This window comes from Oncorhynchus mykiss, chromosome 14, assembly GCF_057628025.1.
Source record: "Oncorhynchus mykiss isolate SJ-2025 chromosome 14, ASM5762802v1, whole genome shotgun sequence".
In the NCBI taxonomy this organism is placed as follows: Eukaryota; Metazoa; Chordata; class Actinopteri; order Salmoniformes; family Salmonidae; genus Oncorhynchus; species Oncorhynchus mykiss.
The window spans coordinates 4,556,808-4,581,540 of NC_143035.1; the positions used below are offsets into that span (position 1 = coordinate 4,556,808).

The following is a 24,733-nucleotide window of genomic DNA, read 5'->3' on the forward strand; positions in this document are numbered from 1 at the left end:
CACCTTACCGGGGAACAGTGGGTTAACTGCCTTGTTCAGAGGCAACAGAATTTTACTTTGTCAGCTCAGGGATTCGATCCAGCAACATTTTGGTTACTGGCCCAGCGCTCTAACCTGTAGGCTACCTGCCGCCCCAAAGGAGTATGATCTGTTGGATGGAGGCAACGCTGAGATATTGTACAAGTTGTATCTCCATGTAATGTTGACGGCTATGATGACACTGTTCTAACTAACAAAGCTGTGTGTTTCCCTCTCCAGACGAAGCTGGACCAGGGCCGGTGAAGAGCAAGTATGACGCCCTGGACTTTGACACCCTGCTGAAGGAGGCCCAGAAGAGCCTGCATCGCTGACGGTGACTCGGCTGGGCCTCGCCTTAGAACCCTCATACCAACCCCAGACTCGGCTCAGTACCTCAACCAAGGCACCTCGTCATGTTTACATTTTTAACATTGGAATAAGAAACGGGCCTTGTCTCTTTCAGCTGAGGATACTACAGAGGAAGCTAGCGGGGGTTGGAGGGATGGAGGAGAAAAAAAAGCAACGAAACAACATATAATGTATCTGAACACAAAAAGCTGCTTCCTGTCTGTGTTCATGACTTTGTTGTGACTCGTCGTGGTCCCGTTGAGAGCCGATGGGCGTGTGGGCGGGCGAGACCTCTGTAGCAAACCTTGCTCCCTCCGTTGGTCGTTGTGGTGTGTGTGTCTGCGTGTGTGTGTCGTTTTTTTGTACCCCCTTGGTCACTACTGGTGGAACTGCAAGCTGTATCCGCCATTACGTTCGTACGGTATATAACAAAACCTGCTTAATATTAGCAAAATTGTGGATGTTCAAACTGTGTGTGTTATGACATAAAATACAAAAACAAAAAAATCTTTCGAACAGCTTAGAGTTTACAAATCGAAAATGAAAAGAAAAAAAATCTTGTTTTTTGTCATTTTAGTGCTTCCTTGATTTAATCTATGCACTATAACGAGGTAATCATGTTTCCTCACTTGACTTCTTTCCCCTACTCTGCCACTCAACACTGCTATGCTGTTGGCTGCTTTACTCTATAGGTTACCTACCCACTGCTGCTAAGCTAGCCACTCTCACAACCTGGTTACGCTGATCTAGGATGGCAGTCACTTCCTATCCTACCAGCTCCACATAAATGGGGCTATGACAACTAACGCTATTATGTCATGAAGTAAACTTCAAGGCATATTTACCATATGAAAACACACTCACTCTCCAGAGCAAAATCACAATCTATCCCAGCCAATTCTCTGCGCTGTTTGTACTATCTGAACATGTCTGATCTCAATCAGTAAGCATAACCCAGCCAAGGACAGAGCAGAGTCAGACATTTACTCCAGGTTCTAGAATATAACCTATACTATAGTAATGGAATGTACACTTCACTGATCTGAATGTAGAGCCCTTACCCGAATCCAAGTCTCTGGAGTTGTGCTCCTTTAATAGAGCTCCATTGCAGCCTGTCTCTTTGTGATGCACCCAGCAGCATAGCTGAGGGAGAGAGTGTCCAAGGCTCACCGCACCATTCACACCAGAGAGAGGGATGGTAAATCAAAAGTCTGTTGAACTCTGTTGAATTTTCCCAGAGATCTGGATGGTACCACATCAGACAAGCGTCTCCACCTCATTTAGATCCTTCTTCTCGGGTGCTCTCTCCCCCTTTTTACTCTTGCTCTTCCTCCTCTGAAACACTCATTTACTTCTCCCAAGCTATCCTTTCTTATTGGTGGAGGAGTTCAGCTTGCTTTTCTGACTAAAACTCCCATAATTCGCCTCGTGGCTAAAAACTAAAAAATAGTTTGCGTGTCAGTTTTTGGACCGTGTATCCAATGTGTACCTGGGTGTGTTGTCTGTCTGTCTCGTGTTCGAGTTGGCGCTGCCATCGCTGGGGATCCCAGAAGGACCCGTGGTCCTCTGGTGTGCTGGGAGACTGAAAACCAATTTTCTTCTCTCCCGCTCTCTTTCTTGTTTTCTTCAAAGACCAGGTCCCCCAGCCCCTCAATACTGTACAGCCTAGCTCTTCTGTGTGTGGGCATGGGGCCTCGTGCTGCCCCAGCCTTGGCAAACCTCCTTCCTTTTTTTTCTAACAGATTATCCCTGTCTCTCTCTCTCTCTCTCTCTCTTCCCCATTTATCTAATCTTCTCCATTTATCTAATCTTCTCTGTAACACACATGAAATTGAATGTTTACATCACTGAATTCTCGTTCGACTTTATTAGAGCGCACACTAAGTACAAAGACGCCTTATTCAGTGTTAGAGTATCCTATCAGGATGTGCCTTCGTGGCTTACCCTAGTAGGTTTACTAAAGGAAAAAAAAGGACAAATATTTAGTGCTATACATACTGATAAAAATCTAACAACAAAAACTTGCTAATCAAAAGAGGAAAAGCTGAATGACTATTTGTGCTTAGTATGTATACTACTAAAAAGTGAGAGAATGTGCTGGTTTACATAAAAAAATAAATATTATATATATAATGTGTATATAGCACTATACGTAGTGTAAACATGAAATGTATCGTTGTGTCTATACAGCGATTTGTAGATGTGCGTTATAAAGGTGGTGGGACACCATTGCAAATCAGACTGGCAAGGATAAACTGTTTAAAGATGCAAGGTTGAACAATACAGGGAGAAACTGAACTGAAGGGAATTTATTTTAAAATGACTTGACACAAGTCAAACACTGTTGTATAAAGTATCCCTTTAGATATGCTATAGAAAGTTGAATTTCTTTTTAAATGATTTCAATATTTTTGACGATTTTTTCTTTTTTTTACGCAATTGAGATGCAATACATATATCTATGAGACAGCCTTTCTCAAAGATTGGAAGTGGTTATTTCAGTGGTTGGTTGTTAAAATAAATCCTTGAAAACTGATCCTGTACTGTATGTTGTAGAACTGCTGTTAAAAAAAGATATTATATAAAATGACTAATAATAATAATGTGGTCAGTCATGCCATACATAAAAAAAATCATGTATAACAATAATACCATTGCACATAAAGCCCCAAATAGTGAAATATCTGTTCACAACTTTCCATGAAAGGAGCTAGGCTTATTACGGACACATGTTGGTAGACGGGTTGTTAAACTTGTTGAAATTCAGTGGACACTTGTATAATGATTGGCAACTTGTGAACACGTATGACTAATTTTTGGAGAGAGGGAAAGGAAACAGCGCTTTTTAGCCCCTGTTGAATATTCAGACTACTTGATGCCAGTGGAGTGCTTCCATCAGTAGAGTTGAATGACAACAAAACAAATTCTCATGAGGAGAGCCTTAAAAACAATAGGGGGAAACTTAAGCTATCACTATAGCTTTTAATATTACCGTTTTATCTCCTTTCAAATCCAATGTGTTTTATTATTATTATTACAACTTTTTTCAATACAGCCATATTATAAAAGGTATATAAATATATATACATATGAATATATATTTGTGTGTTTGTGTAGATATTAAGATGAAATTATATACTTTCTTATAGAAAACTTTGATGTTGACCATTTTCCTCGGTGTTTCAGAGCACTTCGGCACATTTCAACAACTACTGTCAATCTAGGATTTGTTAGGTTGAGAGATGATCCAAATTGAGCCCCTTCCAAAGGTAACCCCCGTCAGAACAGAATGCAATTCTTCCCATTCTTCATTTCAGAAAATGGCAAGAAATTAACTTGAGGCAAGTTGACCAAAACTATATTTGATGTTGGCTTTAAATCGAATTCGGAGAGCCTTGTCAGATTGATTTTCTAAGTGTCATTATCCAACTACATAGTCCACACAAATACATATTTAAGTTTTCCGATTTTATTTCATTGGAAAATGTCTCTTTAAACTCACCATGTTAATAAACTTGCCCTATAGAAAGAAAGTGCAATACTGGTCCTTGACTCACCATTGTTCACTGTACCCTGGATGTAAAATGACCATGTGTGTATCAAAGATTATTTTGTATCCCAACAGACAGAGCGCTTTCTGTCAACACACAGAAAACATCTGATAACATAATGGTAATGTGATGTCAATGGCCACTTTGGGGGCTGCAAACTGTCACAATCTAGCTAGCTGTGAACGGGTCTTTGGTGGAAGAAAAATGGACATAAAAGGGCATACATTGTTTGTTTTTCCTGTTTAGATTTTTTCATTGCTATTGATTTTTTTGTTGTCTATTTACATCTAATAACTATCAAAATTCACAAAATGATTTCCTTTTTTAATGTAGTTTTGGTAAACGGTAAATACTGCTAGTAAGATTTTATATTTTTACATCTGTTGGTTTATTTTACTTTTATTATTTTTTATTTATATGCCACTTAGTTTGGATGTCTTTTAATGGTGTTTTTTTCCCCTGTTTTGTGTGATTTCAGATGTCTTCAGAATGTGGAGACAAAATGCATTTCAGTACTTTTGAATTGTTAAAATCTAGTTTCGTAGCTACATTTATCTATAGACTGAAATTATCTGCTGTTATAAATTATATTTTAATTCATGTAAATAGTTTCAAAATGAAGACTATGGCTTCATTTTAAACTGAATACATTTCTCTTCAGAGATTGTTTACATTATTAAACTGTAGAAATGTTCCTCATATACTGTAAAAAGTACATATTTTATTGATTTGCCTCCAAAAAATAAAATCCTAATGAACAACATGTGAAGGTTTGGACATTATACTATCAAGTTGGGCATTAATTGATGTGTCAATGGTTGAGACTGTACACACGTACTGGAGCAAATAGAGTAGAGTAGGTCTTGAAGTATCCCTGTGCTACTATGATTGGGTGTTACACCACAAGGACAAGACGACACACAATCGCAGTAGTTCAAATAGTTGAATTCATATCTTTACAGTCCTTGTTTATGTGTTGCATATTCAGAGCCATTACATAAAGTGCATTGACACTGATACTATGCATACTAGACCCATACTATGCATACTTGACCTGCATCAACTAGTAATTACAATACAAGGAAGCAACAAAAGGGTATTTCTCTGGCTAATAGGCTTACGTAGCAAATCAATTCAAATGAATTGAATACATACACATAGTTAGAAGATGTTATTGCGGTTGTTGCAAAATGCTTGTGTTCCTAGCTCCAACAGTACAGTAACATCTAACAATTCACAACAATACACACCAATCTAAAGTAAAATAATATACTTGGGAAATATATAAATATTAGGATGAGCAATGTCGGGAGTAGAGCAATGCCTACCATTCCCCCTGCTTTCTACAAGGAGTAACATCTCATCTGACACAATCATATTTGGTATGATTCTATAATTCATTATTTTGATACAGTGGCTTGTATGGGGAGGTGGGGTCCCTTGGAGTGTCTCTGTCAGCACTGAGCAGTTATTCTTGCTAAGGGGACATATCTAGCTAGCCTAGCAGGTGGACGGACACACTGACTGATGAAGGGCGACAGGTAGCCCAGCAGTTAAGAGCATTGGGCCAGCAATCGAAAGGTCGTTCGTTCAAATCCCAGAGCTCACTAGGTGAAAAATCTGCCAATGTGCCCTTGAGCAAGACACTTTAACCTAGTTGCTCTGGATAAGGGCGTCTGCTAAATGACTAGCATGTATCTTAAGGAGCCACTGGCCAGTTTTCCACTCTTCTTGCCTGTGGGTCACACATCAGTGTGATATTCTTTAACTGGATGTCTCTCATTCCTCTGCAGCCTCAGCCTCTATACGGCTACGCTGCCCTTGTGTCAGGACGAGACACTACGAGCATCACAGCCCTATACGGGCAACCCTGACTGCAACTCTCCCCTATTGGTGAAACACAGAGAGCGAGGCAGCAGCATCACCATCACGAGTGACGACACTACAATGCAGTGCTTAGCGAAGTGCTTGCGTGTGCTCACTACTGCGTGTCTAGCTGTGTGGTGTATAGTGGTGACGCACGGCTCTCCGCTACAGGAAAGGAAAACCCGCCTTCTGATCCCCTCTTCCAATCAGTTCTCATTCTACGCGCTCAATTAGGTTGCCACCCTCACGGGCATCGTTCTGTGTTTTGTAAGATTGTTATGTATGACCCCAGTGGGACAGTTAACACACACACACACTATATCCCGAGGGAGGATGCGGCATCGCAGAGGGTATGATGCTAATGCTGTGGACTTAATTCTGCAGTGAGGGCCCAGTGCAGAGAGTTGAATTACAGGTTTATGTACATTATTAATAACCATAGGATAACCACTGTTGAAATCAAATATATATGTCTACATATACACTGCTCAAAAAAATAAAGGGAACACTATAATAACACATCCTAGATCTGAATGAATTAAATATTCTTATTAAATACTTTTTTCTTTACATAGTTGAATGTGCTGACAACAAAATCACACAAAAATGATCAATGGAAATAACATTTATCACCCCATGGATGTCTGGATTTGGAGTCACACTCAAAATTAAAGTAGAAAACCACACTACAGGCTGATCCAACTTTGATGTAATGTCCTTAAAACAAGTCAAAATGAGGCTCAGTAGTGTGTGTGGCCTCCACGTGCCTGTATGACCTCCCTACAACGCCTGGGCATGCTCCTGATGAGGTGGCGGATGGTCTCCTGAGGGATCTCCTCCCAGACCTGGACTAAAGCATCCGCCAACTCCTGGACAGTCTGTGGTGCAACATGTGAATTGTCACTTTAGAGGCTTTGCGTGTGGCTGAGTTTATAGAAAAATAGTGACGTTAATGTTTTTTGTGCTGGGACACTCAAGTACCCTGTTCATTTTTAAATCATGGATGGATGGAGCGAGACATGTCCCAGATGTGCTCAATTGGATTCTGGGGAACGGGCGGGCCAGTCCATAGCATCAATGCCTTCCTCTTGCAGGAACTGCTGACACACTACAGCCACATGAGGTCTAGCATTGTCTTGCATTAGGAGGAACCCAGGGCCAACCGCACCAGCATATGGTCTCACAAGGGGTCTGAGGATCTCATCTCGGTACCTAATGGCAGTCAGGCTACCTCTGGCGAGCACATGGAGGGCTGTGTGGCCCCGAAAGAAATGCCACCCCACACCATGACTGACCCACCGCCAAACCGGTCATGCTGGAGGATGTTGCAGGCAGCAGAACGTTCTCCACGGCGTCTCCAGACTCTGTCACGTCTGTCACATGTGCTCAGTGTGAACCTGCTTTCATCTGTGAAGAGCACAGGGCGCCAGTGGCGAATTTGCCATTCTTGGTGTTCTCTGGCAAATGCCAAACGTCCTGCACGGTGTTGGGCTGTAAGCACAACCCCCACCTGTGGATGTCGGGCCCTCATACCACCCTCATGGAGTCTGTTTCTGACCATTTGACCAGACACATGCACATTTGTGGCCTGCTGGAGGTCATTTTGCAGGGCTCTGGCAGTGCTCCTCCTGCTCCTCCTTGCACAAAGGCGGAGGTAGCGGTCCTGCTGCTGGGTTGTTGCCCTCCTATAGCCTCCTCCACGTCTCCTGATGTACTGGCCTGTCTCCTGGTAGCGCCTCCATGCTCTGGACACTACACTGTCAGACACAGCAAACCTTCTTGCCACAGCTCGCATTGATGTGCCATCCTGGATGAGCTGCACTACCTGAGCCACTTGTGTGGGTTGTAGACTCCGTTTCATGCTACCACTAAAGTGAAAGCACCGCCAGCATTCAAAAGTGACCAAAACATCAGCCAGGAAGCATAGGAACTGAGAAGTGGTCTGTGGTCACCACCTGCAGAACCACTCCTTTATTGGGGGGGTGTCTTGCTAATTGCCTATAATTTCCACCTGTTGTCTATTCCATTTGCACAACAGCATATGACATTTATTGTCAATCAGTGTTGCTTCCTAAGTGGACAGTTTGATTTCACAGAAGTGTGATTGACTTGGAGTTACACTGTGTTGTTTAAGTGTTCCCTTTATTTTTTTGAGCAGTGTATGTTTAGCCATTGGAAATGATACCCACCCACTTCATTCTAACCGAATACCATATTTTTAAGTCAATTTTATATTGCCTAATCAACGAGGACAATCAGTTCATTGTAAATTCCACTAAAATGCCTAAGTATTCACATTCATTGCACAGGAATAGACTGTTTGACATTGTCCACACCCTGCTCCATCCTGTGGATCCTGTAGCCTGATACAATTCCTTCCATATATAGGCCAGTGTACAGCATACTGTAAAGCTATGCTAGGCTAATGTTAACCAGCTCTTGTAAATCGATATCGGGTACAGGGACTGAAAGTTGGTGCTGAGAAGAAGTCACTTTGGTCCATGACTGGGAACTCTCTAGTCTAGTTGACAACACAGGTCTTTGACTGGGGGGCTGCTTCGGCTGCACTTCCTGTGTGAGAGATGGAACAACACAGGGTTAGAGTACAGGGTCCGTATTCACAAAGCGTCACAGACTAGAAGCGCTGATCTGGGATCAGGTCCTCCCTGTCCATTTCCTCGTATTCATTATGATCTAAAACTGATCCTAGATCAGCACTCCTACTCTGAGAAGCTTTATGAATATGGGCCCTGATCTCACATTGATTAAATGTAACTAGCCCCAGAGCATAAGCTATACATTGTTTGAAACAGAGATAGTCCAAGTTTTTGAGAGATAGTCTGCCATGTTTGGATTCCCCCCAAAATAGCTGCTCTTAGTAGTTTCCTCCATGTCTGAAGAGGACGTTTGGGGCATCTCTTAATGATATGGTCATTACTATGAGTGAGGTTCTTCACCAATGTTATAAATTCCACTGTGTAATAAATGTCAACAGTCTTAATCCCTGGTCTTTCCTGTGTCTGCCTGTGTGTCTCTTGGTGCTTTGTGTGTGTGTCCTTGTGTGTGTCTTACCCTGTTTGGCTGCGGTGGTGGTGACGGCTACCTCCTCTTTGGCCTCCTCCAGAGCGGCCAGCTTGGCTTCGTGCACCTCCTTCAGAGCATTCCACTCCCTTCTGTTGATCAGCAGGCGGTTCAGCATGGGAGTGATCTCCACCTGGAAACGAGAGAACTCCTAGAGGAGGTGGGAGGAGGTGGGTCGGGGGGAGAAAAGGGGAAGATGGAGAGGTGTGAGACAAGAGGGAAGTAGATGAGGAGGGAGGGAAAACATTCATTTCAAAATACTAGTTAGATATATTTTGCTTGGTCTTCAGTGCCATCTAGTAGTTAATGATTCATGATAGAGATGCAGGGACTCAACTTGTACACAAAAGCACAGACAAAATCGATGAAACCACACTGCATCTTGGGAAGATCAGCTGATTTGGTCCTGTCCATCATTAGCTGGGGGGAAAGATATGAATCATGGGATTAATAGTGCAAATGTACTGAAACAACAACTGGGCTCTACTTACTCCAGCTTAAGCAATCAAATAAACCTAAACTAAAATGTCCCATTCTGACACAAATGCTATTAAACTCCTAGGGAGCTGGCTGGGTAAAACGGTGTGAGTCAGGATATGGTCCAGTTGACTGGGCTCTTTCTGACTCAGTGTACTACATAACAGGCAGTACATCACCACATGCCCAATGGGAATGCTCTCTCCCTCTCCCTCCCTCCATGCAGTTCTTACAATAGGCTGCTGCTCCAGAACAGTCCTCTCCAGGTCACCCTGCTCCCAGAACTCTGCAGCCACAGACAGCGCTACCTGCAGGCCCACACAGGAATGGTCACACACAACACTGATTATGAAACTTACAGTATGATGATGTCCATAGCAACAAGAGTGCATTTGTTTGTGCACTCGTTAGTACGGAAATATTCTATTAAGATTTCATAGATACTGTTGTATGAAAGGCCTGCTCCTGATGCAATCCAGACCTCACAAGCAAAATGCCATTACAGAAAGGATATTCCACATTCCTCTCACATCCTCTGCTGAGGGCAACAGTGTACAGTAGTTCTGCAGTTACTATGCTGCCATATGAGAATAGCAGCAGGACTTCATTCTTCAAACATCTGTGTTAAATCCCCCATGTCCACTAGACATATGTGTTTTGTTTTGCCGGATGTCTAGCCTGCATTTTCCGTACTTGACGCGTAGGAAAGCTAAGGCTAGCTTTGTCAAACAGAAATGTGCATCCTGTAGCACTAATTCCAAAAAGTTTTGGGACACTGTAAAGTCCATGGAGAATAAGAGCACCTCCTCCCAGCTGCCCACTGCACTGAGGATAAGAAACACTGTCACCACCGATAAATCTACGATAATCTATCATTTCAATAAGCATTTTTCTATGGCTGGCCGTGCTTTCCACCTGGCTACCCCTACCCCGGCCAACATTTCAGAACCCCCTGCAGCAACTTGCCCAAGCCACCCCGCTTCTCCTTCACCCAAATCCAGACAGCTGATGTTCTAAAAGAGCTGCAAATCAGCTGGGCTATACAGTCTATACCCTCTTTTTCTAAAAATATTGAAATTGTTGCAACCCCTATTACTAGCCTGTTCAAACTCTTTCGTATCGTCTGAGATCCCCAAAGATTGGAAAGCTGCCACGGTCATCCCCCTCTTCAAAGGGGGAGACACTCTAGACCCAAACTGTTATAGACCTATATCCATCCTGCCCTGCCTTTCTAAAATCTTCGAAAGCCAAGTTAACATACAGTTCACCGACCATTCCGAATCCCACCGTACCTTCTCCACTACGCAGTCTGGTTTCCGAGCTGGTCATGGGTGCATCTCAGCCATGCTCAAGGTCCTAAACGATATCATAACCTCCATCGATAAAAGACAGTACTGTGCAGCCGTCTTCAACAAACCTGGCCAAGGCTTTCGACTCTGTCAATCACCTCATTCTTATCATCATACTCAATTGCGTTGACTTCTCAAATGACTGCCTCGCCTGGTTCACCAACTACTTCCCAGGCAGAGTTCAGTTTGTCAAATCGAAGGGCCTGTTGTCCGGGCCTCTGGCAGTCTCTATAGGGGTGCAACAGAGTTCAATTCTCAGGCCGACTCTTTTCTCTGTATATACAGTGCCTTGCGAAAGTATTCGGCCCCCTTGAACTTTGCGACCTTTTGCCACATTTCAGGCTTCAAACATAAAGATATAAAACTGTATTTTTTTGTGAGGAATCAACAACAAGTGGGACACAATCATGAAGTGGAACAACATTTATTGGATATTTCAAACTTTTTTAACAAATCAAAAACTGAAAAATTGGGCGTGCAAAATGATTCAGCCCCTTTACTTTCAGTGCAGCAAACTCTCTCCAGAAGTTCAGTGAGGATCTCTGAATGATCCAATGTTGACCTAAATGACTAATGATGATAAATACAATCCACCTGTGTGTAATCAAGTCTCCGTATAAATGCACCTGCACTGTGATAGTCTCAAAGGTCCGTTAAAAGCGCAGAGAGCATCATGAAGAACAAGGAACACACCAGGCAGGTCCGAGATACTGTTGTGAAGAAGTTTAAAGCCGGATTTGGATACAAAAAGATTTCCCAAGCTTTAAACATCCCAAGGAGCACTGTGCAAGCGATAATATTGAAATGGAAGGAGTATCAGACCACTGCAAATCTACCAAGACCTGGCCGTCCCTCTAAACTTTCAGCTCATACAAGGAGAAGACTGATCAGAGATGCAGCCAAGAGGCCCATGATCACTCTGGATGAACTGCAGAGATCTACAGCTGAGGTGGGAGACTCTGTCCATAGGACAACAATCAGTCGTATATTGCACAAATCTGGCCTTTATGGAAGAGTGGCAAGAAGAAAGCCATTTCTTAAAGATATCCATAAAAAGTGTTGTTTAAAGTTTGCCACAAGCCACCTGGGAGACACACCAAACATGTGGAAGAAGGTGCTCTGGTCAGATGAAACCAAAATTGAACTTTTTGGCAACAATGCAAAACGTTATGTTTGGCGTAAAAGCAACACTGCTCATCACCCTGAACACACCATCCCCACTGTCAAACATGGTGGTGGCAGCATCATGGTTTGGGCCTGCTTTTCTTCAGCAGGGACATGGAAGATGGTTAAAATTGATGGGAAGATGGATGGAGCCAAATACAGGACCATTCTGGAAGAAAACCTGATGGAGTCTGCAAAAGACCTGAGACTGGGACGGAGATTTGTCTTCCAACAAGACAATGACCCAAAACATAAAGCAAAATCTACAATGGAATGGTTCAAAAATAAACATATCCAGGTGTTAGAATGGCCAAGTCAAAGTCCAGACCTGAATCCAATCGAGAATCTGTGGAAAGAACTGAAAACTGCTGTTCACAAATGCTCTCCATCCAACCTCACTGAGCTCGAGCTGTTTTGCAAGGAGGAATGGGAAAAAATGTCAGTCTCTCGATGTGCAAAACTGATAGAGACATACCCCAAGTGACTTAAAGCTGTAATCGCAGCAAAAGGTGGCGCTACAAAGTATTAACTTAAGGTGGCTGAATAATTTTGCACGCCCAATTTTTCAGTTTTTGATTTGTTAAAAAAGTTTGAAATATCCAATAAATGTCGTTCCACTTCATGATTGTGTCCCACTTGTTGTTGATTCTTCACAAAAAAATACAGTTTTATATCTTTATGTTTGAAGCCTGAAATGTGGCAACAGGTCCCAAAGTTCAATGGGGCCGAATACTTTCGCAAGGCACTGTACCACCCACCACTGTGACATGTATGCTCTCGTTGGCTGGCCCTCACTACATATTCATCATCAAACCCACTGGCTTCAGGTCATCTATACGTTTTTGCTAGGTAAATCCCCTCCTTATCTCACGCTAGCAACACCCACCTGTAGCACACACTCCAGCAGGTATATTTCACTGGTCACCCCCAAAGCCAACACTTCCTTTGCCCACCTTTCCTTCCAGTTCTCTGCTGCTAATGACTGAAACGAATTGCAAAAATCACTGAAGCTGGTGTCTTATATCTCCCTCTCTAACTTTAAGCATCAGCTGTCAGAGCAGCTTACCGATCACTGCAGCTGTACACAGTCCATCTGTAAATGGCACACCCAACTACCTCATCTCCATATTATTACTTACCCTCTTGCTCTTTTGCACCTCAGTATCTGTACTTGCACATCATCATCTGAACATCTATCACTTCAGTGTTAATGCTAAATTGCTATTATTTCACCTCTATGGCCTATTTATTGCCTTACCTCCCTACTCTTCTACATTTGCACACACTGTACATAGATGCTTCTATTGTGTTATTGACTGTACGTTTGTTTATGTGCAACTCTGTGTTGTTGTTTTTGTCGCACTGCTTTGCTTTATCTTGGCCAGGTCGCAGTTGTAAATGAGAACTTGTTCTCAACTTGCCTACCTGGTTAAATAAATGTGAAATATTTTATTTTTTAAATATATGCTTCACTTTTCAACTAGATAAAAGCTAGCTAGTTGGAGTCTGTGTGTGTACCACCTCAAGGTAAAGCAACGCACGAGTGGAAAATACTGAACGCATGCAGTACACAGAGCGCAGTGCAGCTTTGGGGACTACTCCATTGACAATGAAAGTCTTTTGCCGGAACACCAAGAGTTTGATGCATTTGGTGGACATGAGGCATTACCTTGCTCTGGATCTCCCATGGTTTGGCGACAGCAGACAGATCACAGGCCGTCATCATCATAGCCCTTAGTATGTAGAGGACAGATAGAGTGTGTTACAGTTCGAAGGTCTGTAGGAAAAGCAGTTGTACAATTGTTTTCTCCTCACCTTAGTGAAAACATAATTGATGACGGATTGTGTTTTAAGTCTAACATGGTCTTGGACCTGTAGCCAAAGACATCCATAGTTGATCTTTGTCTTTGTTTCTGCCCTGTTTAGTCTTTGTTTCTGCCCTGTTTAGTCTTTGTTTCGGCCCTGTTTAGTCTTTGTTTCGGCCCTGTTTAGTCTTTGTTTCGGCCCTGTTTAGTCTTTGTTTCGGCCCTGTTTAGTCTTTGTTTCGGCCCTGTTTAGTCTTTGTTTCGGCCCTGTTTAGTCTTTGTTTCGGCCCTGTTTAGTCTTTGTTTCGGCCCTGTTTAGTCTTTGTTTCTGCCCTGTTTAGTCTTTGTTTCTGCCCTGTTTAGTCTTTGTTTCTGCCCTGTTTTGTCTTTGTTTCTGCCCTGTTTTGTCTTTGTTTCTGCCCTGTTTTGTCTTTGTTTCTGCCCTGTTTTGTCTTTGTTTCGGCCCTGTTTAGTCTTTGTTTCGGCCCTGTTTAGTCTTTGTTTCGGCCCTGTTTAGTCTTTGTTTCGGCCCTGTTTAGTCTTTGTTTCTGCCCTGTTTAGTCTTTGTTTCTGCCCTGTTTAGTCTTTGTTTCTGCCCTGTTTTGTCTTTGTTTCTGCCCTGTTTTGTCTTTGTTTCTGCCCTGTTGTGTCTTTGTTTCTGTCCTGTTGTGTCTTTGTTTCTGTCCTGTTGTGTCTTTGTTTCTGCCCTGTTTTGTCTTTGTTTCTGCCCTGTTTTGTCTTTGTTTCGGCCCTGTTTTGTCTTTGTTTCGGCCCTGTTTTGTCTTTGTTTCGGCCCTGTTTTGTCTTAGTGTCTACCCTGTTTTGTCTTAGTGTCTACCCTGTTTTGTCTTAGTGTCTACCCTGTTTTGTCTTAGTGTCTACCCTGTTTTGTCTTAGTGTCTACCCTGTTTTGTCTTAGTGTCTACCCTGTTTTGTCTTTGTGTCTACCCTGTTTTGTCTTTGTGTCTACCCTGTTTTGTCTTAGTGTCTACCCTGTTTTGTCTTAGTGTCTACCCTGTTTTGTCTTAGTGTCTACCCTGTTTTGTCTTAGTGTCTACCCTGTTTTGTCTTAGTGTCTACCCTGTTTTGTCTTAGTGTCTACCCTGTTTTGTCTTAGTGTCTACCCTGTTTTGTCTTAGTGTCTACCCTGTTTTGTCTTAGTGTCTACCCTGTTTTGTCTCAGTGTCTACCCTGTTTTGTCTCAGTGTCTACCCTGTTTTGTCTCAGTGTCTACCCTGTTTTGTCTCAGTGTCTACCCTGTTTTGTCTTAGTGTCTACCCTGTTTTGTCTTAGTGTCTACCCTGTTTTGTCTCAGTGTCTACCCTGTTTTGTCTTAGTGTCTACCCTGTTTTGTCTTAGTGTCTACCCTGTTTTGTCTTAGTGTCTACCCTGTTTTGTCTCAGTGTCTACCCTGTTTTGTCTTAGTGTCTACCCTGTTTTGTCTTAGTGTCTACCCTGTTTTGTCTTAGTGTCTACCCTGTTTTGTCTTAGTGTCTACCCTGTTTTGTCTTAGTGTCTACCCTGTTTTGTCTTAGTGTCTACCCTGTTTTGTCTCAGTGTCTACCCTGTTTTGTCTTAGTGTCTACCCTGTTTTGTCTCAGTGTCTACCCTGTTTTGTCTCAGTGTCTACCCTGTTTTGTCTTAGTGTCTACCCTGTTTTGTCTTAGTGTCTACCCTGTTTTGTCTCAGTGTCTACCCTGTTTTGTCTTAGTGTCTACCCTGTTTTGTTTGAAAAGTGAAATAATACAAAGGCATCCATAGTTTCCTCCATAGGGCACAACTACCTTCATGTGCCTAGGCCTACTACTCAGCTAGGAAATTCACCTACTTGACTATCGCTTTGCGAGTGGTCTCCTGTGTCATGTACTTGGTCCAATCATCCCAGCTCTCGTAGGTCTTCGATTTGTCCACCGTCTTTTGGAACATGGTTATTTTCCTACAGACAGGAGAAAATCATCCTAATTTACCATGAATCAGGATGCCACCCAAATGGAACCCTATTCCCTGTATCTATTCCCTATATACAGTAGTCCATTACTTTTGACCATGGCGAATAGGGTTCTGTGCACTATGTAGGGAATAGGGTGCCATTTGGGACGAACAGACCCTCTCTCTGCTCTCAGGTATGTACTGTCTGTATTATGGGGACATGCATTTAAAAAACATTTGAGAAATACAGCGGTACCCACTCACTTGAAGTAGAGAGCGAGGTCGGTGGCGATGGTGGCGATGTCCATCAGATGTATGACATGCTCATGCTGAGCACGACTTAGATTCGGACAAATATTTAAGGCCTGAAACAGGTACCAAGATAATACTTATGTTATCACATTCAAACTTAACATGTACTGTTGAATCTGGGAATACCAACACATATGTATAATATATCAAATGTATGAATAAGTAATAACAAACAAAGCCCGAGGATAATTCAAATATTCCAATTCCTAGAGGGAAGTATGAAGCCGCTGCCTGCCACAGTTCATGGTTCGGTGATGTTGTGAACACTGAAAGTTGCCTAATTATCTGATGGCTGGTGGGCAGATTCTCCCAGGCACATTCTGTGCCATCAGAACTGCATCATTCACAGTCTAGCTTCTCCAAGGGAGAAACTACCCCTCTCAGGTCAGAACCTAGAGAGGCTCAGGCAGCATCCCAAATAGAATCCTATTCATTACATAGCGCACTACTTTTGACTGGAGCCCTATGGGCTCTGGTCAAAACTAGTGCACTATGTACAGATAGGGCGCCATTTGGGAGGCAAACTCACTCACAAGATCTCTCAGCAGGGTCTTCCCAATCTCCAGATGGTGTCTCTCCAAGATGGAGGAGCCGTGGAGCTTGGCAAGAGGTTTTCCAGACCTGACAAACACAGGAGGGAGAGGAAGATTGAGATCGATTGCAAAGATAGATTAGCCATTGGTAAGTAACGAGTCATTGCTTTCTCAGTTGCTGTCTCTACACTTTTACAGGTACATGTATCACTGTAGGCAGCAGACCTGCATTCAAATAGTATTGGTTTTTCTTCAAATTCTTAAGCTACGCTTGATTGAACTTACTCTAGCTTACTCTGGTACTCTAGACAGGCTCAAATCAAACATTCAGAATATTTGAAGGACAACAAACACTATTTGAACACAGTCATTCCATTACTTCACCTGGTAGAGGTTGTTTGTGCCTCTGTGGTCGATATCGTGGCATAAGCCGGCTGTTGGCCATGGTCATGGTCTCTAGGTCTGTGTAGTAACGCTTCAGGTCACCTGTCTAATGCAAAGATACAGAAAGTTAGGTTAGGTCACATGTCTAATGACGCAAGAAATTAGGTTAGGTCACATGTCTAATGACACAAGAAATTAGGTTAGGGCCAGGATTCATGGAGCTTCCCCCAGAAGCAGTACGGAGCCACACCTGTGCCTCTTATTAATATCCTTGCAGTGACACCCTCTCCACCCCCACGCCGCTCCCAGCCTGCTCCTATGGAGACGCCTGGCTCTGTAGGCCTCATTAGAACCAATGAAGCATGGACCCACCGAGCTACACAGCCACACAGGGCCGCTGATAATGAGCCTGACGCTCCTCTCTGCTCCTCCTCCCTCTGCGAGTTATGAATATCTGAGGAATTTACTGTGATGATACATCATAGGGACACTGCAGCGAGAGGAAGGGTCACGCTTGGATGACTCGTTACATTACATGGAAGGAGGGTATTGGTGTCAGGAGGATCACAGCGCAGTAAAGATAGACTCTTACACCTGGCCGCCACAGCTTGAAGATGTATTACATGCATCAACTGTCACGGTATCATCATCCATGGTATACGTGTACGGTAATGTAGGTTATGTTTTTATCCCTGAGGGTTTGTGTAATGTAAGGCTTAATACGTCCCAAAGGGCACCCTTTTCCCTATAGAGTGCACTACAAGTAATACAAGTACCTGAGGAAGAGGGTGCAATTTGGGACTCTTACTTTTTGTAATAGAATGCTGGTTAGCTGTAGATGAGAGGAGGTACTCACCATGAGCAGAGTGAACATGGTCTGGCCCACGTTGAAGCCACGACTCCAGTTGTGGTAGGTGACCCGCCTGTAGCCCTTACTCAGGGAGTAACATAACCTGGTGAGGGTCTGAGAGGAACATACATAGGGATAGTTATGGGCCAGCTAGTTATAGCAGAAACACATATCATAAAGCCAATGTAACCAGGGTAGCTAACATCATTAGCTATAACCAGCATAAACTGTCATGATTTAGTTATTAAATGTTAATCATGCAATTGTTACGACTGAATTGTATAGCGTTGCTTTATGACACATTATTGAGCAGAACTATGCATCTGTAATGGAAGAAACGTGACTTGGTAACAGTAGGAACAAGAGACTCTTGCCAAGATGCTTCTTCATCAGAGATGTCTCACCTCGCGGGGGACGTGGAACTTGTCCACCACACCCAACTCGTAGTACATCTTAATGCCTAACTTGACCAGGTCTAAATGACTGTGCTCAAAGTCACAGAAGTGAAACTCAAAGATCTCCGACTTAGTAGAGGGCGGTAGAACTTCAGACTGTATGGAAACAGGGAAACAAAGTGCATTATGTAGACTACCAAGGCAGCTAGCCAGCCAGCCAGTCAGCCAGCCAGTCAGCCAGTCAGCCAGTCAGCCAGACAGCCAGGCAAATAGAAAATAAATGGAAGTTGGAATAGTTGTTTACCAGGAGTGCTTCCAGGTCAGCCTCCTCACACTCATGTGGCTCCTTTCCATCCCTCTAAAAGCAAATAACACCAAAAGTGTTCACCTAGGATGACATAAAGCTATATCAATCCATTTCTGGATTCCCTGAAAACCACTGTTCTTTTTCTGTAAAAAGTTATCTGTCTAAATCTCACAGATGGTAACTAACATTCCACCATTGATTGATTACCCCGTATCTAGTATGGCAGGCTATTTACCATGTTATAAATTTGTTTTTCACCACCTGTGTGTGAATAACTTGACTTTACCCACCAAGACATTCTGGGTCTCATCCGTCCTGCACTTGATGTGGTACAGCACCATGTCCTGGAAGATGTCCTTCCTGTTCTCCGGCTTGTTCCACTTGTCATAGGCGTCTGTGTTGCGCACAGACCAGCGAAAGGAACTGGGTAACAGACTGCAATGACCAATGACAGAGTTAGACTATTGTATTTCAGACCTTGGTTCACAAAATCAGTATACACATTCACTATCAAACGGGATTTGAGAGGGGGATGTGGTACAATAACGATTGGGAAGCTATATTTTAAAATGGATTACTGTAACTTACAATGTTATTGATTCATATTTCAAAGGCTCTATAAAGTTATATTATGCGTTAGCTGGCACTATCCCTAATGTAAGAGTGGATGAGAGGAGAGGAGAGTAGAGGAGGAGGCTTGACTCCAACCAATAAATAATGCAGATGCTGTCAATGGCCTGTGTTTATTTATACAGCGGTGACTCAGTATCTTCGCTCTACTTCCTCCTCAGTAACACTTGAGAGTAGCATACCTCCATTAAAGTTGCATCCTGCTCGTCAAAGGGTTTCCCATCTTTCCTGAGGTCGAAGGTGGCCACTGCAACTATTTCTTCCTTCTGGGACAGCACCTTCTTAATGGTCAAGCCAGATGTATCTACAGGCCCTTTCTGAACAGGACAAGGAAACAGGAACCATCTGACGTCAATGGCTTTGCATCGGGTTCACAGCAGTACAAAAACAATATTTGACGACTTGGACCTGACATCCTTGACTTTGAACAGTGTTCGTCCTCAGCGATGCATGACTTGGAACTAAAATGTGAAATACTTTGTATGGATAAGTCATTGCCAAGTGCTGGAAATAGCAGTATCAATCTACTACAATGATACTCCACTTGGCCACAGGACTATAGCCCCTTCAGTAGCAGAGATAATATCTGTTTTGATTGATACATTCACTCTCTAAGATCTGATGTCGACCCTGTTTGCGGCAGGTGTCGGCATGCTACTGCTTTATTGATACATATGTTTTGGTCTTGCCCTTCACTACATAACTATCTGTCTGCCATCTTTAATACCATATCTAAAGTACTACAGGTACCTTTTGCTCCTACTGCCATAACATCATTATTTGTTGGCAAGAAGGTTGATTTTACTTCGGGGGAAATCACCCTCTCCTCCTCATTTTGCGTGGATTAAAAATGTCTTACACTTTAGTAAATTGGAGAAGATATACCCTACGGGGTTCTACCGAAGGTGGCAGCCTTTCTTTAACTATGTAGAGAGAATGCAATTTCCCTCTACTCCACTGCAAACTGCCTAGCCTAGTTTTGTATTTCATTTATTTACCTTTGTTAGGGTTTAATATTAGACTGACTTATTATTAGAATTGTTCTATTCATTTTGAAGACTAGCCGTGTTTTTAAAACTTTGTTGTTGTAATTTATTACGTGTTTTGTTATGAAAAGGTTACTTAAGAATTTCATATTCTTGTATGGCCATATACATTCCTACATCCTTCAAAAAAGCATTTTTACATGGTATATTTGAATGTATAAAATCACATGTGCAATATTCTGTATTTCAATCATTGTTTACACTGGAACTGTGAAGAAATACCAACACAAATAGTTACAAAAAACAGCAATTATTTGTGCATTTGACAGCACTGAGCTAATCAGACAGAGATCTGATCTTGGACGCTGAAGAAGTCATCCTGGGCTGCATTCATAATGTTACAGATCTGGAGGGGAGAAGAGGAAATATGAAAGAGAGGAGAGGATGATCATGGTCACTCAGATGAAAAGCACTGCACGATTAATTACAATATCCACAAAATTGCAATTATCCATCATTTCAGTGCAAGAGTACATTTCATTTCCAGGCTGTGTAAGTTTGACAGCTGCGTAATTAACTATAATGGCTTTCTGGTTGTCTGGTGCCCATGGATACCATGCACAGGGAAGAGAAGACATGGGCTGCATCCGGGAATGGCACACTACCATCCCTATGCCCCCTGGTCATAAGTAGTGCACTACATATTGAACAGGGTGCCATTTTGGATGCATTCATTCTTCAGTAAGTAAGGGAAGGCTTCTCAGCTCACCAGTCCCTCCTTAGACACGTAGGTGGGGCAGGCCACTGGCAAGAGCCCAGGGGTCCGGAGCAGGGTTTTTGACAAGAACGGGGGAGATGGAGACAAGAACATGATACTATTACTTCAAAGTTCCAAGAAAAAAAGTACCAAATCAACTTCATTAATACATGCACCCAAATGTAATTGTGTGTGTAAAAGCTGCACATAAATATGATAAGATAATGTCCTGGTATATAATTCGATTTTCTACATCATTGATGAAATTACTCACGGTATAACTTTGATCTCCTCTTTTCCATGTAAAATGTAGTCAATCACTTTGTAGAAGTTTACTTCCTGGAGATAAATGAGTTGCATGTCATTAGAATCAGATTGTATGAGTTGATGTATGAATACATAATTGGACACAGCAGTGTATGGACTCCGATCTGTACAGGTCTTGGTGGGTAAAGTCAAAGTCTACTGTACTGTTTAGTCACTAGTCACTCACTCTGCCATCAGGAGTGTCTCTCAATATCTGTGATCTCCTCAAACACTTTACTGGCAGACCAGAGCAGGACCTATAAGGATGGGAGGAGGTGTAGTTATGGAGTCAAGCAGGAAAAGCATATCATTTAGTAATAAAGAAATATAAGCAGGCCTCATCATCAATATAATCTGGAGAGGTCTTACCTGTCCCCTTCTGGTCTCACAATTGTGACGGTAGCTCAGATGGAACACTCTTAGGATCAAGTTCACATAGTTGAGATACTTCAACAGAGTCTGTAAAGTGCAAAAACATCTACATTCAGTCTTACTTTAGCAGTGATGCATTTCTGAGCTTAATCTGTCAACATAAGCAGGCTGAGGGTCAGCGGCAGACTGGCTGGTCCATTCTTTGCCCAGTGGGCCTGTCTAACTTGTTTTTTTTGCACAAAATTATAATTATTTGGCTAATAATGTAGGCCGCAAGGGGGGAAAAAAGGTCCAATGTGGGGGCCCCGTGAAAAAAAAATGGGCTGGTGTGGGGGCCTCAAGGAAAATAATGGGCTGGTGTGTTAGAGATGCCAGGGCCAATTTTTGGTCCCAGTCCGCAGCTGCTGAGGGGAGTGGGTAGGGTTAGAGAGGTTACCTCTTCATCCTGCTTAGTGAAGTGGGGAGCTCCAATCTTGTTCACGGCTATCATAGCAGCCACCATATCCTTGCCGCTCATGATGGGGGCAGCCAGGACACTTTTGTTCTGATATTCTTGGATCTGGTCCACAAAGTCACTGTAGTGGCTGCTCTGAGGGGTAATCCAGAGAAAGGTTTTTAGAACTAATAAACGACCATCTGTCAATGTGCTGCATCTTGTTACATTGAATTGTTACTTTTGATCAGAAATCCATTGTTGAGATCATTTAACTTGCATGTCACAGTGAATCCCTAGAGCAAAAGTCAAATAAAAAGTCAAATTATTATATGATTATGTAAAAACTAACTTCGATAACACTATTAAACTTTGCTAAAAACATAATATGCTTTTATGGAGACTCATCCAAGAATAAATGAATTTACTGTCATATCATCTAACGATAAGAACGGTTTGTTCTCTCAGTGTCATTGTGAGCCATTCTTGACTGGAGAATATGTATCATGATGAAACACATCTGAATTAAAAGGAAAGGACATTTGAATAGAATGAAGGTGGGATCTCTTGCAATTACGCTAACTTTGGGGAAAATAGCTTTGAGCTATGACCTTTAGAAATAATCCAGGATCGCTCTAATTCAGCTGAGATTAACGGGCTTTATCCCCTGCAGGCCCAGTAACACCCAGCAGCCATGCCTCCCTGCACAACCGATTGGTGGGGGAGGGGACTGCCTTGCCGTGGCAATCCCACACCACACTTACATATCGCAGTAATGATGGCTCTGTCTTTCACTAGGGAAAAGGAAGACAGAGCTCGAACCATCCTCCCCCTAATTACCATAAATAATTCTGCCAACTATACCAGGGTGAACTGAGCAGTCTCTCTCAGGGGTTGGACACTCTGTAATCCTTGATATCAGTTGAGTAATCATATGTCTCTATTTCACAAAACAATGTTGCCTTTGAGAAGGTCTATTGACAGGAAAACATGTCTAATCATGGTACTTTGGCTGTATTACTTTGTTATTATTTGATAAAGGATATATTATCTGTGAGTGTTGGTGAATGACAAGGTTCTAGATGTGGATACTACGAATGTATCTGTAATCAAAGGCACTGCATGGTTTAATATGAAAACAGCAAACACAAATCATTTTAATACAGGTATGGACAATGATGGCCGTCCACTGAGGATAAGTAGTAACGTGACAAACATATAAAGTATGAAATTAAGCTTGGCAATCATTTTCAAATGTTAAAAGTATTGGCTCTAATAAAAATTGACCTGGCTTTGAGGGAATTAGTATTACCAATGTGATGGCCTTATGCTGCCATCTAGAGGCAGTAGGCAAGTAGGCCTCTGAATCTGTCAGTACTAATGCTCTCATCTATACAGTGGAATGCAATACTTCATGTTCACTACATTTCATAGAAATAAACATGTCCAATTGTATAAGATAACACAAACTGGGAGATCAACTGTAAAGTGGCGATTAGGTTCTTACCTGTATTGGGAATGTGATTTTTTTTTAATCGCAAGGTTTCTCCACAATTGAGCTATCGTTTTATATGTTTACCTGTGAGACATCTGGAATGTTAACAGTCTTCTTAGTGGTGATCACATGGCCCACGATGCCAGTGTCCATGGGAAAGACTATCTCACTATCCGGCTGGACCAGGCACTCCTCCAGGGTGGCGTCCTTGTGCACGTTGAAGAGTCTCGTGGCCAGCCGTGCCGTTACGCATCCGGTACATGAACAAGCTCATCTTCTCTGACCGAAAACATGAAGCTGAGATGTTTCGTGAAATTGAAGCCTTCTCCATCTGGTGGTTGTCCTGCAGGTCTCTGACCATGTCAAATATGATCTCACTCTCTTCCACCATGTTCAGCTCATGGAAGCTGCTGGTATTCACTTGGGAAGTCTTGTTGTCTTGAAAAAGGTTAGAGATGACCTTCGGGCGGAACTTGGCGTCATAGTATTGCTTGGCGAAGTCAGGGTTGCTGTCGAGAAACTTCTCCACCACATCTTTGTCCACGGCTGCCATTTCTCAGTTGCTGTGTGTGGTGTGTGTATCCTCCTTCTCCTCAGAGAGTACCTAAACTGACTGCAGGTAGTTGAGAAGAACTTAGCAGGGGCTCCTGCTAGAGGCTCCGGACTGGAGACCGTCGCTGGAGGCTCCGGACTGGAGGCCGTCGCTGGAGGCTCCGGACTGGAGGCCGTCGCTGGAGGCCCCGGACTGGGGACTCTCGCTGGAGGCTCCGGACTGGAGGCCGTCGCTAGAGGCTCCGGACTGGAGGCCGTCGCTGGAGGCTCCGGACTGGAGACCGTCGCTGGAGGCTCCGGACTGGAGACAGTCTCTGGAGGCTTCGTGCCATGGATCATCACTGGAGGCTTCTTGCCATGGATCATCACTGGAGAGAGGAGACGTATGGGCAGCCTGGTGAGCCCTGTGGAGACATACAGGAGGCCTGGTTCTTGGAGCAGTCACAGGACACACCAGGCTGGGGAGACATACTGGAGGCTTGGTACTTGGCGGAGGCACCGGATACACTGGGCCGTTGAAGCGCACTGGAGGTCTCGAGCGCAGAGCCTGCACAACCCGCACGGGAGACACCGTGCGCTCCACCGCATAACACGGTGCCTGACCAGTACCGCTTCAGAGTTGACTCAGGTCTCCAACCTGACTCAGCCAATCTCCCGTGTTCCCCCCCCCCCATAAATGTTTGGGGCTGCTTCTCGTGCCTACTTCGTTGCCGTGACTCCTGGTATCGTTGTCATTCCTCCCTTGCCACTTCCGCCTGTTTCCATGGCAGGGTCTTGTCCCCTGCCATAACCTGCTCCCATGTCCAAGATGTCCTCCACTCGCTCTTCTCCCG

The 24,733-nt window shown here is 43.3% G+C and overlaps 1 protein-coding gene and 1 pseudogene across 6 annotated transcripts in view; one reads left to right on the top strand and one right to left on the bottom strand.

The window, feature by feature from the left end:
• The window catches only part of LOC110488579 (peroxisome proliferator-activated receptor gamma coactivator 1-beta), a 66,161-nt gene extending 61,481 nt beyond the window's left edge, over positions 1–4,680 (top strand). For all 5 annotated transcript variants that reach the window (XM_090198178.1, XM_021560848.3, XM_090198176.1 and 2 more), the window contains one exon: positions 259–4,680. In XM_090198178.1, the coding sequence (XP_090054304.1) occupies positions 259–350 (92 nt within the window). In that variant the 3' untranslated portion in view covers positions 351–4,680. The remainder of the gene's footprint in view (positions 1–258) is intronic.
• LOC110489461 (rod cGMP-specific 3',5'-cyclic phosphodiesterase subunit alpha-like) lies at positions 1,203–23,984 on the bottom strand (annotated as a pseudogene). The gene is made up of 22 exons (XR_016486238.1): positions 23,433–23,984; positions 21,857–22,009; positions 21,418–21,507; positions 21,209–21,305; positions 21,017–21,173; positions 20,755–20,822; positions 20,350–20,391; positions 19,455–19,460; positions 19,182–19,316; positions 18,646–18,804; positions 18,367–18,418; positions 18,072–18,218; positions 17,674–17,781; positions 16,813–16,923; positions 16,434–16,521; positions 15,853–15,953; positions 15,488–15,595; positions 13,524–13,587; positions 9,575–9,649; positions 9,203–9,284; positions 8,856–9,017; positions 1,203–8,354 (listed from the first exon to the last, which is right to left on the bottom strand). The product of XR_016486238.1 is annotated as a rod cGMP-specific 3',5'-cyclic phosphodiesterase subunit alpha-like (transcript).
• Positions 23,985–24,733: the final 749 nt, after the last annotated feature.